The 19697-nt window shown below is 30.4% G+C and overlaps 1 protein-coding gene across 1 annotated transcript; it reads left to right on the top strand.

Moving 5' to 3' along the window:
- Positions 1-256: 256 nt before the first annotated feature.
- On the top strand, positions 257-8393 carry LOC132744105 (NXPE family member 3-like). Its single transcript, XM_060732723.1, has 7 exons — positions 257-794; positions 2758-2889; positions 3229-3341; positions 3563-3837; positions 6595-6851; positions 7200-7390; positions 7689-8393. Exons 1-7 carry the CDS (start codon positions 772-774, stop codon positions 8369-8371), a joined length of 1674 nt encoding a protein of 557 aa, XP_060588706.1. The 5' UTR covers positions 257-771; the 3' UTR covers positions 8372-8393.
- The last annotated feature ends 11304 nt before the right edge of the window (positions 8394-19697 follow it).

Below are 19697 nucleotides of genomic sequence, written 5' to 3'. Positions count from 1 at the left end.
TATAGTTTAAAAATAGGGCTTACTAAATGGGACGGGTTTAATTTCATTAAGGATTATATTTATTATAGTTAAAAAATAAGGCTTACTAAATGTAACGGGTTAAACATCAATTACTTACTGTCTTTGTATGATGACATTTATTAAAGTTATTAAATAGGGCGCACTGAATGGGGCGGGTTAATATAAAATAAAAAAGAAGTTTTATCGCTTTTACATATGGATAATATGCGAATTGAATTTTATAACAGTCATCTTTTTAATGTAGCGATACTAGGACCAAATTAAGTTCAGTGTTCCTTTGTGGAGTTTCAAAAACAAAAAAATGTTTTTATTAATTTAAGATCAATAGACGCAAAGAGTATTTTTAATTTTATCATAAACAAGAAAATCGATAGATATACATTAAATGTTTTTTTTTTTCGTTACAAACAAGCATTTTGTTTATACAGTGTTTATTTATTTCATGCGATACATTTACTTTTATCATAATGTTAAATAATGTAGATAAATAAAATAAATTCTCTGAAAAACAAGTTACACTGCAATGTTTATTTTTTCCATTAATTTCATTTTTTTTATTTTACATATAAATATTGTTCATATATAAATCGGTACACACAGCACGTTTAACGTAAGTTATAAAAATGGGTATGTAAAATTGATAGGATCTAATTGTATATACCGCACACAAAATGTGTACAGCCAAATACACTAATTATAAGGTAGTATAAAAATGCATTTCCCGGTGTAAACCTGACAAGTGACTTTAAAATGTCTGGACTAACATCGATCAGGTAAGATTTTTATTTGGCAATTGAATAAACTTTCTGCGTATATTATTTTTAATGCATGCACATTGCATTTTAATTTGACTGATACATTTTTATATAGCGTTAAAATTTATTGATGGATATTAAATGTCAGCTGTAAAAAGTGTTTTGTATACAAAAATCATCACAAAGCGTAAGTCATTTTGTCTGCAACAGCTGCTTTTTGTAAAGAATTTAAATTGTTTTTGTTCAAAAAATGTATGTCTTGTTGGTGTACAAAAGAGCAGTGAAAGTTGGATAAAAGGTTAAATCATGATTTCTTTCTGAAGGGCCTAACAACATATGCGTAAATTCGTGTAAAAGTACTAAAATAAATTGTTTTATACATACATATTTTGTATAGTTTATGTTAATTTGTACAGTTTGGTGTCACGGTTAAACTCTTTGAGACCGATCCAGCTTAAATCCACATCAACTAAAGCTATAAACAGAGTTTTACATTCTGCAGATCTTAAATAAAAAATACGTTTATTATATGTCAGACCTTAAACAAACATAAAAGAGCACGACTAATACAATATGATTCTGGTTCGAAGTCGGTTTCATCGGCATAATTATGCGTAATTTATTTTGTATCGTTTTGAGGGTATTTTCAATTGCATTTTTTAAAACCGATTTACTACAGAGCAAAGTCTGTTATTTGACAGTTTTACATATACTTTAATATTTTCAATAACAAATTCTCCTTGTCCAGTAGGTATAAGAGATTGAAACATTAAAAAGGAATCTAAAAAAGCACGATCCCTTTGATAAATGCTGAATATACTGTAACTCGTACATGGTCACCAACAGTAAAAATAAAAATAAAACCTATAAAAAAGCGTATCCACCTCGTAAACATATGCATGCAATAATTGAGAAGATTGTTAAAACTATATTATAAGATATCTAAAAATATATTTTGAATAGATCAGACGAATGCCCTTTAAAATTTTAAATTATCTTATGTTTATTATTGAAAATATATTTTTAATGGGGTTTTCTGTTATTGGTCAATATGTTTTCACCTATGGTAAAATCAAATATATAGTTGATATATATAACTTAGTACCCATTAGTTCTGTTGTATGGAAATGTTCATTTAATGCCTACATAGTGGCGTATATAAAAACTGACTGCATGAAACAATGCCACTCAACTCGGTCTTATATATGGGCCCCGTAAGTGAAGGTATGTATTATGTACAAGGACAAAACGATACAAAAAAAACGATATTCGTAACTAATAAGGAAACAACAATATCGACCACATGACATGTGCAAGGCCATTTATTTATAAGATTTTTCACTTTTAAACACTATAGTCTAGAGAAACACTCTACTACTAATGTGATATTTTAAGGATAGTATTCCTTTTTAAGGCTTTATAACCTCCGCACAAAAACCATTTTTAGTTCCGCCCATTTTTTTTCTCTATTAGGGCACACACGTTATTTTACTTGGGGACCATACTCCGCTTGTCATGGAATGGCACTTCTGTGTCAAGTTGGACGTTCCATGATGACCGCCGTATGAACACATCTGCGGATGTTTCATAATTCAAAATGTCATCATTTTCGGGTTAAAATGCTACATTTTGCTTGAGCCAGTGCTAAGAGGCGTGAAGGGTAACTTGCACTTTCCAATACCATCGAAATCGAGCCTGCAAAATATCCAATTTTGTCGTAGACTTTCTAAAGGGATTCCGCTTCTCTCTATTTTATTTGTGACAATATTGTCCTTTCATATACACGTATACTATATTAAGCAAAACATGATACACAGAGCGACGGTATTAGCAAGATACTAGCTTATTTAGGCATTGCGTGAAATATCATTGTTATTTCTTTATTTCATTTGCGTCTTCTTTTCTTTTTTCTTTCCTTTTTTCTTTCTTTCATTCTTTGTTTCATTCATTCATTTTTTTCTTTCTTTCTTTCGTTTTGCAGATTAACCAGGAGATCGGTATGCATATGGTTTGGTTTCATAACATGCATAGCTGTAACATATCTGGGAAATAACTTCGGACATACAACTGAAATACCGACATTGGATAAAAACTCCCATTCTGAAATATCTATGTAAGTATTTTCATTTCAATGTGATATCCAAATCAAACTGAGAGTAATGCAGCTTAATCAATATTTCATTTATACAATTAACAATCATGTAATAAGTTAAATAATCTTTCAAATTAAATATGTATGTGTCATTAAAATCAAATAAACCGGATAAGGAATATAAGTTGTGATTATTTCTGGTGCAGATATGACTGACTTTGGCAATTTTTCGAAATATTTAAATTGAATTTGAATGATTTTGTATTTCCTGTATATACATTTTGATCTGTTTATAAATCATACCGTAAGTCAAATATGTTCTAATCAGAAATTATTTTCACAACTTTTATTTGTTGACAGATTAAAAAGTAATGATGCGTTCAAAAAAATATTGCAAATATACAGAACGGATAAACAATGTCATGATGCTATGTTAGCTGCTGATCCTGTGCGCTCAGCTATATATGTAAAAGGTAAAATTATTCAATTGTTAAGAAACATTGTAAACACTGCTTTTTACATATCGACTATTTTATTCTAAGAGTTTTCATGTAAATAACGGCGACACTGTCTATCTTAAATTAGTGTGTTTGATAACATATACACCGTTTGAATTGACAAAAATATAAAATATGTGTATTTGAATAACCTAAACACACATAATTAGATAATTACCAATTTAATTCGCAAACAGGAAGATGTTCAGTCTTTCTCGGAGAATATGTTGACTTTACTGCAATACTGTACAATGGATATGGTAAACCTAAGTATACAGGAGGGGATCATTTACGGGCACGTTTATATAATGACTTACTTGGTGCATATTCCCTTGGTACGATTTTGGATCATAATAATGGCACATACACCGTAACTGTACAAGCGTTGTGGATAGGACGGGCGCAGCTAGAAGTAGAAGTTTTATATTCAAAAGAAACCATGACTACCGCCTTTCGTTTAAGGAGAACATGGGTATGAATACCTTCAAGTAATTACTAAGGACAGTGATATCAATTTTGCAAATTTAAAATCAGATAAAAATAAATAAATTATCGCATGTTTTTTTTTTTTTTTTTTTCTTAATGATATTGATTGACTATAGCTGAAGGGGTAAATACTCCATTTACATCACTTCCAGTTAAAAAAAATGGAAACACATCAAACTCAGTTTCGGTTTTGCATCATTTATCGATAATCACTCGTTGGGGAACGTTATATTATTCATCAAATCATATTATGCATAATTCTATGGGGCAAACTTTATCTTTTAATATTGTTTGTTGTATTTAAAGTACATCAGTTTTGCTTAAGAATATGAAACAATCATACAAATATTCCTGTCATTACTATCTTTGATTTTTGTTTTATTATATATTTGATTAAGTTCAGTGCAGCGTATTTCGACAAAAACATGTAAGTTCCAATGTTACATATGTTACATATGTTTGTAAAAATAAGTGTACATATCTGTGTCTTCTTTTATTTGATTGCAAACAAGATTCCGAGTTAAATATTATTATTTTCTGGTGTACATTTAATGGAATCAAGTATGAACTTTACAAAATATTGTGTGTAGCAGTTATGGTTACTGGGATCCTTCATATTTAACGGACAATCAGTTTACCGGACAAACAATGTTTTTAAAAAAAAACCTTCCGGTCTTAATCACACACACACACACACTTTCCATTTTGAAGTAAATAAGTGAGGTGAACATTGTTGATTTAGTTCGTTATTTACTTCCATGCCCATTTGTTTATTTTGTTATTTCATAACTTGGCATGCGGGGGGATTAATCGCATCCCCGAATATTGAGGCTCTAAATGATTTATTTTAGGCCGGTTTTATTTTTACATCTTTTCTGTGATATCTCAGCAGACCATCAATGATGAAAAGTATATCTAAATTTAGTACAAACAATATTTCGTTGATATCTTTGGAAAAAAATGCAAATTAAAAAAATTAAAAAAACATATAAAAAAAACATATAAAAAAAATCGGTCACGCCCGAATTTTAAAAAAAAGGAGAAAATATTACATGAAATGTAAACAAAACAAATTGATACGTTTATTGTGTTTAAAGTGTTATTTTCCATTACCATCATAAATAGGCCTTTATCGTGACCAACATGTTTTTCGTGTCTATTTTTTATGACAATTTGTTTTTTCACAAATATACATTGCCATTCAAGAGTCGTAGTTTCCCTGTCGATTATTTAAGGTTACTTTTATTCACGACTTCGGCATAGTTTTAAACACAATGTCCGATAAATTGCGTTGTTTACACTATTTTATTTCTATAAAAATGACACATGGTTATGGTCAAACTATTAAATTTCTTGTTTGATAAGGTCGGCTTTACGTGAGTTAGCAACCCGATTCAATATAATGAGTAATGCACAGTGTTTGGAATATACACTTAACAAAACTTATAACTGTGCAGTTTTTAAATGTGAAAAACTTTTTTATTACTTGACATTTTTTACCCACATTTTGGAATTCATCGTTTGAATTATTTATCTTTACAATGCTATATTCAGAAATAACGGTTATTTTTGTTATGTGCGTTCATCCGTGACATGACACAAACAACAAAGTGCACGCGAGGATGACAGGTTGGCGCTAAATGAAGTTATTATTGACCATCAAGGATTCTATTAAAATAAAGACATCCGAAAAACATAAATTTATTGCAGAATGTTTGCAATTGAAAGAAAAATGGCCGTCTAGAAGTTTTACGCAAGGAAATTTGCATTTCGGGCGCCCATTTTGAAAATAAATTTGCATAATATTTTCTCAAATAAACATATTGACTAAGATTTTACTTTAAAACTAAAAACTAATTTCCTTGGTACTTTCATATTAATGAAAATATCGTGTTTGCATTGCTTTTAGTAACTGGGTACAACGCGTTACGGAGATCGACATAAACCAGTCTTCACTGAAATTCAATAAAGCAAATATTAAAATCACAGTGACATAATGCCCTGGAATTCATTGTAGTATTATACCCTATCGGTGATCCTATGTTTTATGTTTATATTTTAGTGAAATCAAGAGATCTAGACCTTTTTGCACCCATTATAAATACGCATTTTAGAGAAATGTAAAATTCGGTTTTCGCGCAATCCTGCACACATCGCTATTTCTAAGTAAATACGAATCACCCTGACATAATAATCGATACCCATCATTGCACATATCTGTACTATACTTGGTTAAAATTTCAGAGACCTATGATTATTAGTATCTGAGAAAATTTGATTTTTATACGTGCATAGTTATAAGATTTGTTAAGTGTATATTAAAAAATCTGTAACATCCCTTAAATTACATTTCACTTAATCTATATGCAGTTTCAATATTTAATATGCTCGGTTGATAAGTCGGTGTGATTTACATAATAGGTAAATACAATATATGTTACAGTGTAACAGTTAGATATTAATTCGTCGTGAATTATCGTACAATAATGCACGTGTTTCGTTCAAATGCTTTGTAAATAATCACTCAGGCATATCGGCCTTCGTGATTATGTTACTACGATTTGAACTCAAACCGTGTATTAATTTACAACAATGCACTCAAAATTGATATATATTTCCTAAAAAACAAATTATTATTATATGCACTTTAGAACATAAATATCATTAATTTTCTAGACTAACCTTTATTTAGTTTATTGATAACTTAAGTGTGTCTCTTAAACCTTATTTGTTGATATTGTAGGATTTTTCCAACATATTTGCATTTTTTTCGTACAAGAACTATACTGATAAAACAACATGTGGTCCCGATAACGAAACAGTTCTAGAATATTCTAAACAAACACAACTGTGCAATTTTTCCTATTGGAACAATTCACAACAATGGTTTTGTGGGAAACCAAAATACCAGCTTTCGTGTGACCATTGGAGAGCAATTACCCGTAACTGGGATAATTTTACTAAAGGAATGAACACATGTGAACAAGAACTGAGTAAAAGGTAATTTAATTAACACCTACTTCAAAAAGTAAAGAACGATTATACAATTAATCTAAAATAAATATATTCTAAGAATCTAATATATAAACCAATTATATATAATCGAATAGTGTTTTTAAGATTTAAATGCAAAGTAATTGTTTTTAATACACTAGTTTAATATTTTAAAATTTGTCTGACAAACGTTGAATACCTGTATCAAATTAAAGAGTTCTGGTTTTGTTAGGTTTGATAAGTTGTGAAAAAAAAATGAGAACAAAATCATTTTGTAAAGAAAAACTTTAACTTGTAGCATTATTTCAAATTAGTTTAGGACGCGTTCACCATGACTGTTTTCATATTTTCTAGGGATCGTCATACACATATACAGTCTAACATAACTTTACAAATACTTCCAAATACAATCAATGGTGTAAACAGGACTACATTTATAGAAACCAGTAACACCTGTTCAAATTACAATAAAACAAAATTATGGTTCAAGGTAAAACCTACTGGATATTACTACAACAACAAATGGATTATGTTGCATTGTAAAGGTAAGACATCAAATTAAAGCACAATTAGAATATGTAAATTTTGCAAACAATGCTGATGTTATTCACAACAATTGTGATGTTTTTTTTTTCAAGAGCAATTCTCTGTTAATTAGATAGATAACACAATGTTCTATTACATTGAAAATGTATTTGAATGTTTTTTTCTATTAAGTTGTATGGCAATAAAGCTATAAATAATACTATATTTTTTTCTTAAGATTAAATTCGGTGAAAGTTTAAAGTTGACAGTACAATTGAAAGATCATATGGTTTACAAAATATAGATTTATTTAAACAGGTTTTAGACACTTCCATGGTGAGTGTTTCCGCAATAAGACTTTACTATTTTGGGGAGACTCGACACTTTATCAGTGGTATACTTACTTAAAAAACAAATTTCTGGCTGGAATTGAAGCTACTTGCACTCTTGGACAGGGATGGCATAGATATCAAAGGTGCAACTTCTACAAATACAACATGACAATAATCTTTCTCGGACATAACATCCCATTGTGTGGTTTTAAAATGAAAAATCTTTACACCTTTTTTAAAAGTATTTCATTTGAAAAAGTCATTGAATCAGAATCAAGGAATACAGATGATCTTCTTCTCGTTTTGCATTTGTACGCGCATATACAATTATATAAATTCGAACATTTTGCTGCACACATATCTGAAATAAAAAAAAGTTTAAAGAGGATACTTAAAATGAAGACTAATATAAAAGTGTTCATAAAATTACCCCATGCGTATCGAAGATTTAAGGAAGGTTTATGGAAAATTAAACGAAACGATTTCGTCGGGTTTATCTTTACACATATCATGCAAACACTGTTTCAAGGACTCTTGGATAAAATTATTGTATTAGATCAGAAGGATTCTACTATCGCAAAGCGGAACTTAGACATTCATCCATCGGACACAATTGTCCGGGAAATGGTTCTTCAGTTTATGAGTTATGCATGTACAAATGATCAATAATATAAACAAAAATTATAGAAAATGTTTTTAGTTTCATCACCATGTCCATTCTGAATGAGAGAAAAAAACTCAAAACCTTAAAGTCACAAAAGAGGGACAATAAGCAGACAAGAGTATGTAACAGAGTTACCAACGCCCCCCGCCTCGGGGAAGTTTTATATGAAGCATAAAACTGTGCTATTTTAAAAGATTGAGGTATGGATTTCAGGACTTTCAGTCCAAAATTATGATCAATGCTAGATCTGCAAATGCAACAATAAATGTATTAAAGAAAAAAATAGTAAAATGAAGCACGGAATTTAAAATTATACCATGTTAACCTTTGACCTCTAAGTGTGACCTTGACCTTGGAGGTAGGGGTGCAGATGTTGTGCATAATATATCATCTTATTAATATTACTATTTGTGCCAAGTATTTTCAAAATCCCTATAACTATGTAGAAGTTATAGATCAGACACAAATTATATCCTATAACAGACTATGTCAATCTTGACCTTTAAGTGTGACCTTGGAGGTAGAGACCCATGTTTTGCGCCTGACATATCATCTTGTTATTGTGATTATTTGTGCAAAGTATTTTTCCCAGGTTATGGACTGGACACAAAATAAACCCTACAACAGACTATGTAAATCTTTGACCTCTATGTGTGACCTTGACCTTGGAGGTAGGGATGCAGGTGTTGCGCAAGACACATTGTCTTATTATAGTGACTATTTGTGGCAAGTCTTTACAAAATCCTTTGATCTATGAAAAAGTTATGGACTGGACACAAAATTACCCTGTTAAAGACTATGTTAATCTTTGACCTCCAAGTGTGACCTTGACCTTGGAGGTAGGTGACCGGTTGTTGCGCATAACACATTGTCTTATTATTGTGAACAATTGTGGCAAGTATTTAAAAATTCCTTCAAAGATACGAAAGTTATGGACCGGACATAACATAAACCATCAAATAGACAATGTTGACCTTGAATGAGCAAATGCGACCTTGACCCTAGAGGTAGGGGCCTGGTTGATGCACATGACACATATTCTTATTATAACAAACATTTGTGTCAAGTTATTTTAGATTCCTTTGATAAATGAAAAAGTTATGGACCGGACACAAAATATACCCTGTAATAGACTATGTTAACATTTGTCCTCCAAGTGTGACCTTGACCTTGAAGGTAGGTTACCTGTTGCTGCGCATGGCACAGCGTCTCATTATTGTGAACAATTGTGGCAAGTATTTACGAAATCCCTTCAAAGATAAGAAAGCTATGGACCGGACACGACACATTCCATCAAATTGACAAAGTTATGGACCGGACACGAAAGTGTGACGTACGGTCGGACAGACGGACGTTCTCACAGGACAGTAATTATGTGGCTATTCTATTGTTCTCTCTATTGTTCTTTTTAGCCACCCAAAAGAAAATAGCCACATAAGCCTCGTTACCGCCCAATGGGCGGGTCCCCTCGGGACGGATATTTCGATCCGAACCGCAAACATATGAAAGATATTTTTTCTTGCATATTCTGCCATATTATTTCATATTTAAAATGGTTTACCTCAATATAATATATGTTCATGGAAATTAAAGTCATTTCATCCATAACTATTTCCTAACAATAGCGTATGAACTTACAACTTAAATAACAACGGCGAAATGACGTCATCCTAAGACATATTTCCCTTCTAAAACGACGTCATTTTAACGCGGTTCATTCATAAATGGCGCTAAAATGACGTTGTTGTTTGTCACGCGACTCATCTGGCACCCCCCATGCCAGATGAAATTTCCGGCATGGTTAAAACTCACGGAAACGCCAGTCTGCTATGCAAGAAATATTGATTCTGTTATTGTTTTGCTACTATGCACAGCAATTTATTCGGCCCCAAAAGTATGACCCAACACACACATATAATTATTATGTGTGTGTGTATAACTTTACTGTGTAAGTATTGGGTCCTTAACCTTTTACCACATAAGCATATTGTGAAAAGTGGCCGTTTTCATTGAAAAGCATCCTGTTACAAGTTCAAACTGTTATGAAACTATGAAAAAAGCTTCAATACTGATGAAACAAATATTGACTGGAACAGAGCCTCTGTAACAGCATGCTCAATCTTAAATTTCCTGTTACCATGGCAACAGGGGGACATCTCAAAATTGCCAAAAACAATTTATATTCCAGTGTTTTTTTTTATCAAAACTGATTTCAAAGTGCTGCAACATCTCCATGGATTGAGATAGAGCAAAGGCTTTTCAGCGTTGGTTACACGCTACATTTCCTATTACCTATTATCTATTGTTAAGATAATTATTATAATTTTGTAAAATATATTCATCTACATTGAAAGTCTGAATAATTTTTTTAATAAATAAAATACATCCTCATTGAACAATGGAATAATGGTCTAAATTTCTCTCTCTCTCCCTCTATTTATTGCTTATTTGTTAACCCCCTCCCTCCCCATCTAAGAAATATCAAGAGTAACACTGGGGATGAGATATTGAATATCTCCACATGGCCGTTTCCAAGGTATAATGCTAAATATGCTTTAATAATGCTTTCATTCATCTGAGCTCAATCATAAATATATTTACTTTCATAGTTTACATTGTATGAAGAAGAAGTATTTTAGAGACAAATTCAAAATAATAATTATAAAAGAAATGGACATAAGTACATGTAACTGTAAAAACAAAATGTATATCTGTTTGAGTACATATAGAATAAAAATATTAATGTTAAGAATTGCCTTTTTCCCATAATAATATCTTTTATTCCTCCAATCACATTAAATCAGCCTATCCTTAGAAAATTAAAACAATAATTCAATAATTTATAAAATGAGAACAAATATCCTGTTGTTCAGTTAAATTCTGAAGAATGTGTCAGTGTGTACATAAAATATATGAGCCTAAATATAGTTAATTTGAGAAAAGACCTTTATTGGGAAAACATTGAGGCTATTTTGGGACATTTTTGAAGTTAAGAGTGAAACAAAAAAGGTTGATAAAATAACTTTATAATATATGACTTGTGTGTTAATTCATGATCATGAAGCCTGTATAACTTTCTGTAAAAAACTAAGTAAAAACAGTTAAATTTTCATCAGAAGATGACCTTGTTTCTTCTTTGCTGCCAGAAATAAACAAGCCCTTTATCAACCTTTGATGAGAAGACAAATTGTCTAGGTCATCATTTTTGAAATTTTGCTGATAAAGTTAGAAAAAACAAGTTTTTCAACAGGGAAATCTTCCTAAATTATTGAAAAAATGTATTGTACTCTACAAAAAAAAAAAAAAAAAAAAAAAAAACAACAACAACACACACTGTGACACATATGTCTGTAACGATACCAGAATGAACTTAATTAATAACTAACTTTATTGCTTTGGATATTCCAAATTTCAGTTTATTAGAATTTTTTTTTAAAGATTGGGAAATAATAAGCATGATTTTATGTTTCACAGTATTTGCATTTTGGAATCTGCTTGGTAGAGCTAAAATAATTATCAATTTATCATCAATATTCTTTTTGGAAACTATTAAATACACATTAAAAAGCTTTTTGACTAATTTTACACAAGATGAGCCAAAATATTTTAAAGACATCAGCTTAGCAAAATGAACATTGTCCTAGGATTTAAAGAAAAGTCAAAATTCAAGTTTTTAATAATATTTTTTATGACAGTTGTGAACAATTGATGATTGATTTTTCAGTATTATAGTTGTGTCAATAAATGTCAAGATATACTTGAAATCTAATTATTGTCTTGAATAGCATTAAAATATTCAATTACTGTATTACCGAACACATAACTTTTCCTATCACTTTTCAAGTATTCTTATTTACACTTGAACGAGTTTCAGTACATCCTTGTACCATTTTCGACGATTGTATCTAAGACCTTATTTAATTTTATCATCATTTATGTAGTCGTTATTTTTATAACACAAATGATAAAAAAGATAAATAATTGAATGTTGTACAGGTATTTTCGAAATGTCAGTCAAGTGAACAACAAATAATTGAACGGCTTTTTAAAACTTATAGGTTCGGTGATACAACACCTGTGTATGTCACTGATATTCACAAGCAATAGTAAAGTTTCATTGATAACTTGCCGTATATTCCTAAAGTTAATTTAATACAATTCTGAATCTTAAAAGAACATTGAATAAGAATTAACTGTTCTGAACAAAGTTGTACAATTAGAAAGGCTTAGTGATAGTCACCGCCAGACATCTACACTCAGGACTCACTTATGTTGACCTTTATAAAATTAAAATTATAAGTAGCACGGGTCGCGTCAAGATCTTTCATGCTATTTATTCCGCAGATAAACTGGTATGCTAGACTGTCAATTCATGGAAAATGAGACATTTTCATTCCTATAAAGAACTCTGCATCAAGCTACATAAAATGATGATATTTCTTAAACTGTAAAGTGACACGTATTTACAAAAAGCTTATTAATGATATTGCGAAGGGAAAATCAATTGTTGTTTATCTCGATTTTGAGCAAAGAAGGGGTATTTCATATTTATTGAGGATATCTAAATGTACTCAAACAATAAGTGATATATTGGATGTAACAGAAATTAAGTTTGTTAGCGATTTTTTTTAGACAGGGTATAGCCAAAATCGTACTTTCCTTTTTATATATCAAATTTATATGTCAGTTTAATAAAATTACAATATTTCAACTACTGTACATATATTTATATGTAATAGTGTTATATACTGTACATTGTCGATTGTATCGAAAAGGTAATTTTAATCTGATCAACATGAAAATATTTTTTTTTTGTATTGTAGTCTTTTTTATTTGAATTGCACAAAAGTGCCTTAAAGGTACTGCACGTGGTAAATAGAAAATGTATTTCTTTTTCTAAATGGATAATATTTTTTATTCTTGCATTTTAGTAATGAATGGTTAAATATAGCTCTTACATGAAGGTGACACATTATGAGGGAACATTGATTGGTAAAAGTAAATTAGTTCACTAATGCAAAGACACATTTTAGTTACAAAGATAAAATGCATGTGCGAGTATTGTCCTTTGTGTCAAGTCTCATAAGGAATGTTGCTACCAAATATCTTTCTCTAATTAATAATATTAAACATGTGTTTTTTATTAATATATGTTGTACATTTTTATTATGCATCTTTATTCCAATATCATTTTTCATTATACCGCATTGGTTCGATATTTGTATCATTTGTCCATAGTTGTAACAAAATATGTAACCTTTACTGAATAAATATATATAGTATATGTTTATTAGCAATTTACGTTGGTATTTTAATTTACATATTTGTATTTCGTAGATATTTGGTTTGAGTGAGCTTTGACCTATTGGGCCTACAATATACATACACAATCCTAATATTAAACATATTGAGGCGTTTGATTAATGTCCAAAATATATTTTTAAAAAAAACATAGACATCAATTACAGAATACCTTATTCTACATAAATAGATGGGCACGTTTTAAAATATTTCAAATATATTACATACATTGTTTACGTATTGTAAATCCTATAAGAACTGCCTAAACACTTCAAAATGGTATTGATGTTCTAAATAAAATTTCGGTATAAATGATGCGAACTGTCCAAATGTGTAACTAAGATAATTTTCGTTTTTCATTTTAATTAATTTTGAGTAAAGAAGAAATAGTTCACATATTTTAACTCATTACAGTGAATACAACAAAAAAACTATAAACTAATCCAGAGTTCCTGTATTAACGGCCACTAAATGATTAAATATTTCATTTTTAAATAACCTCATCGTACATAATATATATCCTAAGTTGCCAGCAATAATTAAGATACAGTTGTTTAACGTACCATATCTGTCCATTAACGTCGATCTTAAAAACAGTTGGATACAAGGTTAATGCTTTTATTTACATAAAACCTCGTTCGTTAATTTAAAAAATGATAATACTACCAATTGTAAGTTTATTGCATTTAAAAGGAAATCTTAACTTTAAACCCAGAATAGATAAATATTATTTTAAAGTTCATTTTTTGTTAACTTAAATTTGTTGACTGGTAAATAAAGAGCATTTGTTTTGTTATTGTTCTCGTGATATTTATTTAGTTTGTTTCGTGTTTTATAAACATTAAACCAAGAGCCAAGAGCGTCTAAGGGTTTTCATGTTGACTTGCTATTAAAATATGTAACACTTGACGGAAGATCAACGGTTTTTGACGTATTCTGTATTTTTTATTTGTTTTCCTTGCATTTTTTAAATATTTTCTTCACAAATAAATAAATAAATGACAAGAGAATAAAGAATAATTAAATGAACAAAATAAATATGTATGTAATAACTGTATAAATTATATGTATTTTCGTAGACTCTTTGCGCAAAAGGAAGTTTAAAGTGTTTCAAAAATGCAGAAGCTTTAAATAAATAAACGACATATCCATGTAGGAATCTCTTTTAATCTTTTATGATGTTCTATACAATATGGACTGTTTATATATCGTCTACCTTTATTTCAGATTAATTAAATTTAGATAAACTGTCACTTTATGTTATACGTTTGATTTAAACTTTTTTCAGCTCGATCGCGAAACAAAATCTTGAAACTTATATAAATCACTTTCGAGTCACTTCCAGGAATAAACCAGTACTGATGGCTTATGAAAAAATAACATGGTCGTTATCTGATTAAGGCTCGAACCCATAATCTTTGGGTTGAGAGGCAGACACCTAAACCACTCCTGTTGAATGATTTGTATGTGACTTGTTTAAACATGTTGTGAAGACTTCAGAAAACATGCATCTCTCATTTGTAATTATTATCATATTCATCGGTAACAATTGACAGTTTCAATTGTTTGGCATGTTAACAAATCTGTCTTTATGCTTATTTATGAAATCATTTGTATAAACTTTTGTGTCTGTGCTTAACAAAAAAATAGTACTGCACAAATACCCAGCATTATACTAACAGGCAGAAATTAAGCTAATAACAATGATGAATTATATTATATGACAGTTAATATCAACATATCAATCGGACATGTATTTGTACTTTTCCGAGAATTGTGGTATCAACAGTGTCTTTATTATTAAAGTCTTTAGCATATTTACCCCGACAATTACATCGATGAGGCGTCCAGTCAAGCCTCTAGAAATTTCATGAATGTTGTATCATATCTAGAAAACACTTTTATTTTCACACTCTAAGCGAGCAAAATGAGGCGGCTTAGTTGAACAGTCAGCCTGAAACATTTCTATTGGTGCCTTGTAGGGAGAAGTGTCCAATATGAACAAAATGCATTTCTATCTGTTCATACAACTATAGAGGGCATTTACAAGAGCAATCACCCATAGTAATGTACAAATCCAATCAAGTTTAAGAATTCGAAATCTTAATCTTAAGTATTAATTTATAATGTTTAAGCTGTTTATTTGATAGGGATACAATTTCGTCGGTTATTGTCAAATTCAAACTATCTGCCATTCTATATTTAAATTTCTGATCAATAGTGAAAGTGCAAATCTGTTTGAATAAAAAGGGACTAAAATTGAATTTTTAGTTCAACACGCAAGCAAAGACACATAGGAAATACTTACAATATCATTTGCAGTCGTTCAGTTAGTAAAATCGATTTAATCAACTGATGCAGAAAATGAACAAATGTGAATTTTCAACATATAGATAAAGCTATAGATAAAACTGTTTCCTTTTCGTTCTGATAATAAATTGGCCCGTATGTTAAATTCAATCTAAAAATGATAACTTTCGTGAAGTATTAACTTTGAATGATAACATATATACCATAGTTCAAATTGAATAGCATTACCTTATTTGACATGATTTGAAATAATAATTGTCACTGTAAGTTAATATTGTTATTATTTATACGTTAATCAAAGAATATAATATATCTTATTCCTTCAATATTTCATGAAACTTTCAAAGCACAAGAACCAGAAAACCCCGGCCACAAAGTGATCACTCGGTAGCATTTATCGCAACATAATAACATGAAATTTGCAGAATTGGTTTGATTGGGCCTGTACATGAGGGATAATTAATTAGAGCAATATCTCCAACGTCCTCTTACACCGGCTTGAGTGGTACTCAATTATCAGCACTTAATAGTGCTGGCATCAATACTACTGAAGGACCAGAAAAAATATAACAGCACTGAAGTGAAGTATAGGGCAAGTTTTTACAGCTGCATCACGGCACATGACACCTGCTGTTGTGACGTATAAAAATCCGGAAACAACGTATCTCTCGGTAACATTAATCACAACAACATTACATGGACATTGTAAGACATTAAAAGATTATCAAGATTAAATATCAATCATTTTTAGTGTAAAAGGATAGTTAATCTGTAGAAAATGTCAATTTTACCTTCAAGTAAGGGTAATTTGGAATAAATATACATACATATGCGCTTAAATTATTCAAAATGTAGAACAATAAACACATCTCTCAACTGTGTATAAACCTTTGTGTAATTGCTCATAAACCTATCATTTACTGAAAGAGATATATGACCAGTTAGGCTCCAGTCCATACATAAATAAAATAATGGCCAACCACACTGGACCAAGCCAGCAGTTGATAGTAGGGCCCAAACAAAAACACAGTTTACCTGTTATTGACTGTGTATATTCCTCAAGCCCTGTAAATTTAACAAATACAACATATTATTATATAACAAAACTATAATACACACATATATTAGTTTAGACACAAATAACCATATTATTCATATTATTTTATAAATTCACATTGTGGTCAAGTCAGCCAGCCTAGAGATATATTTAGTCCTTACTTGAAATAAAGAATAAACATATAAACATCATTAAATCAAATTTAGGTCTTGCTATTTATAAACAATACACCTCTGTCACTCTCCTCTGATTCTTATTGTGCTCAATAATTTTAAATGTTTTATCAATTATATATCCATTTACAGTGCTCAGTTCGTCTTCACTTTATACACGTATTTCATTTATCAACTCTATTTATTTGTATAGTGGTTGGTCGCCCTTACTTTTTTGTAATGCCCTCTAATTGATCAGTCATATACATTACGTGTTTATTTTGTACTCATCTCGTAGTCATTTCGCCTTCATCTTATGTAAGATAGACTGTATGTTCTTCATTTAGCTATTATAATTGTGTATAAACTCGAAATCTTGCCTGTATTAGATATATATGAGATTGCATATTTTTCATTTATTATTTATGTATGTGTGAACCGTGATCAGCCCGCATTCATTTTATACATGTTCGACTATATGCTCTTTATTTATCAATTATGTATGAGAATATAGTTGTCAGCTCGCCTTTAGGTTATACATGTTAGATTGTATGCTATTGAATTATAAATGTGTATATAGAGGCCAGCTCGCCTTCACGGTATACATTCTAGACTAGACTGTATGTTTACATGTTTCAATTTATATGTCTACATAATTGTCAGCTTGCCTTTACCTGTGTACATGTAAAAATGCATGTTCTTCGTTTCTCAATGTATATGATTATAACAGTTGTCAGCTCGCATTAATTTTCTACTTGATAGGCTGTATGTTCTTTATTTATCCATTATACATGTGTATATACTGGTCAGCTGGCATTTACTTTATACATGTGTAACCGGGGATAAATGATTGAAGACTTGCTTCTATTTCATCATTTTATTGTCGGACATACAAAAACGAGCCTACAAACAAAATACAAAGGAATTACAAATAATTGATTTACAAAATAATAAAATTACACATTTCATCCAGTTCATCAATGGAAAAGTATAAATATGACATTAGAAATATATAAATTCTTACCAGGATCAGCATACAAGAACTTTCCATAAATGATGTTCAAGTTTACTATAATAAGTAACTACTTTTATCAACAAACTATACTGTAAAGTAAGTTATCAGTTACTCGTATAATGTGGAACTGGCGAAGGGAAATATTTTACTTAAGCAAGAAAATGTTTCGCGGGGATTTAGGGTCATGCACGTGAAATATTAGTGAACACATTCATACAACCTTTCAACTTTACAGTGACCTCTCATACGAAACAGACTATACAAAACATTACCACAGTTAGGCAAACAAACGACAACACAACAGTTAGGCGAATACCAACCCAAATACAACATAACACGGAGGATACAATATACCAGTGATAAACAGAAAACGATACACAGGTTACACATTCCCTCCCTTTAAGGAAATGGCTCCTGACATTTCCATAACTCAATTATATTCGAGTTTCAAATAAAAACATCAGAACATAATCATCTTCAATAAATCATATGTGTATAATAATACACAACAATTATGTCTATTTCTTGTCTTTATGAAATGACAAATATAAATCTATTGATATCTTTTTAATGAATTTTCAATTGTAATGTGAAATTAATAAGTTAATTTCTTTAATTGAAATAGGTTCATATATATGATTCAGCTTTCTATATTCAAATAAATCTATTTACAAATATTTACAATAGATAGACAAAGTTGCATCACAGTACACTGGTACTAGTATGCAATAATAAATCCGTCATCCTCTCTAATACTTCAAGATCAACTTTCTCCACATACAAACAACAACTTGTTCACCTATGGCAGATGTGGAGACAATTTATTTTTTTTATTTTATTTTTTTTTATTTATATTTTTTTTTAAACTGTATAAACACATGAAAACATATATAATTTTTTCAGACATAGTTCCTAGTTATTTCTAAAAATAGAAACATTGATAAATCAGGATTACTGACCTTAATTTCTGTTGAAGAAATTAATTAAGTAAATTCAAAATTTTACATTATATAATAATATATGATAATCATACAAATAAACTTCCAAATCTTGGCTAGGATTTGTTACAATAGGGGTAACCCATTCACCGTATCTCTGTGGTGGGACTCTGCGCCTTACAGGACGAGGACTTGGAGGTGGAGGTTCAGGGTCAGGTACTGGGGTGGAGCCAACTTTCCTGATCACTTACCAAATTAGTCTCAGTCTCTGATTGCGGTGATAAACCATCAATTCTTGAAAACATGGTCAGATAGATTACATGGTCTCTGCAGAGGGGTCACTGCTGAAATGATTCAGAGCCTTTGAAGGTTCTGGGCGTCACATATGTTTAGACCTACTTGGACTGCTTCTTTAGGACGTTTCTGGGGTCTTAGTGGTGGAGTAGGTATTAATTGTTTCGGTATTATCTGAAATCGGAATCAGTGGAATCCTCGATTTCAGTGGACAGAGTATCGGCTGTCGACCTGAACTTATTAGGAGTTCTCTTGCGAGAGCTG

The sequence above is a fragment of the Ruditapes philippinarum genome, unplaced genomic scaffold (assembly GCF_026571515.1).
Source record: "Ruditapes philippinarum isolate M1 unplaced genomic scaffold, ASM2657151v2 ctg3958_1_1_1_1, whole genome shotgun sequence".
NCBI classification, from domain to species: Eukaryota; Metazoa; Mollusca; class Bivalvia; order Venerida; family Veneridae; genus Ruditapes; species Ruditapes philippinarum.
The sequence above is the reverse complement of the archived record's forward strand: the minus strand, read 5'-3'. Positions and strand labels throughout refer to the sequence as shown.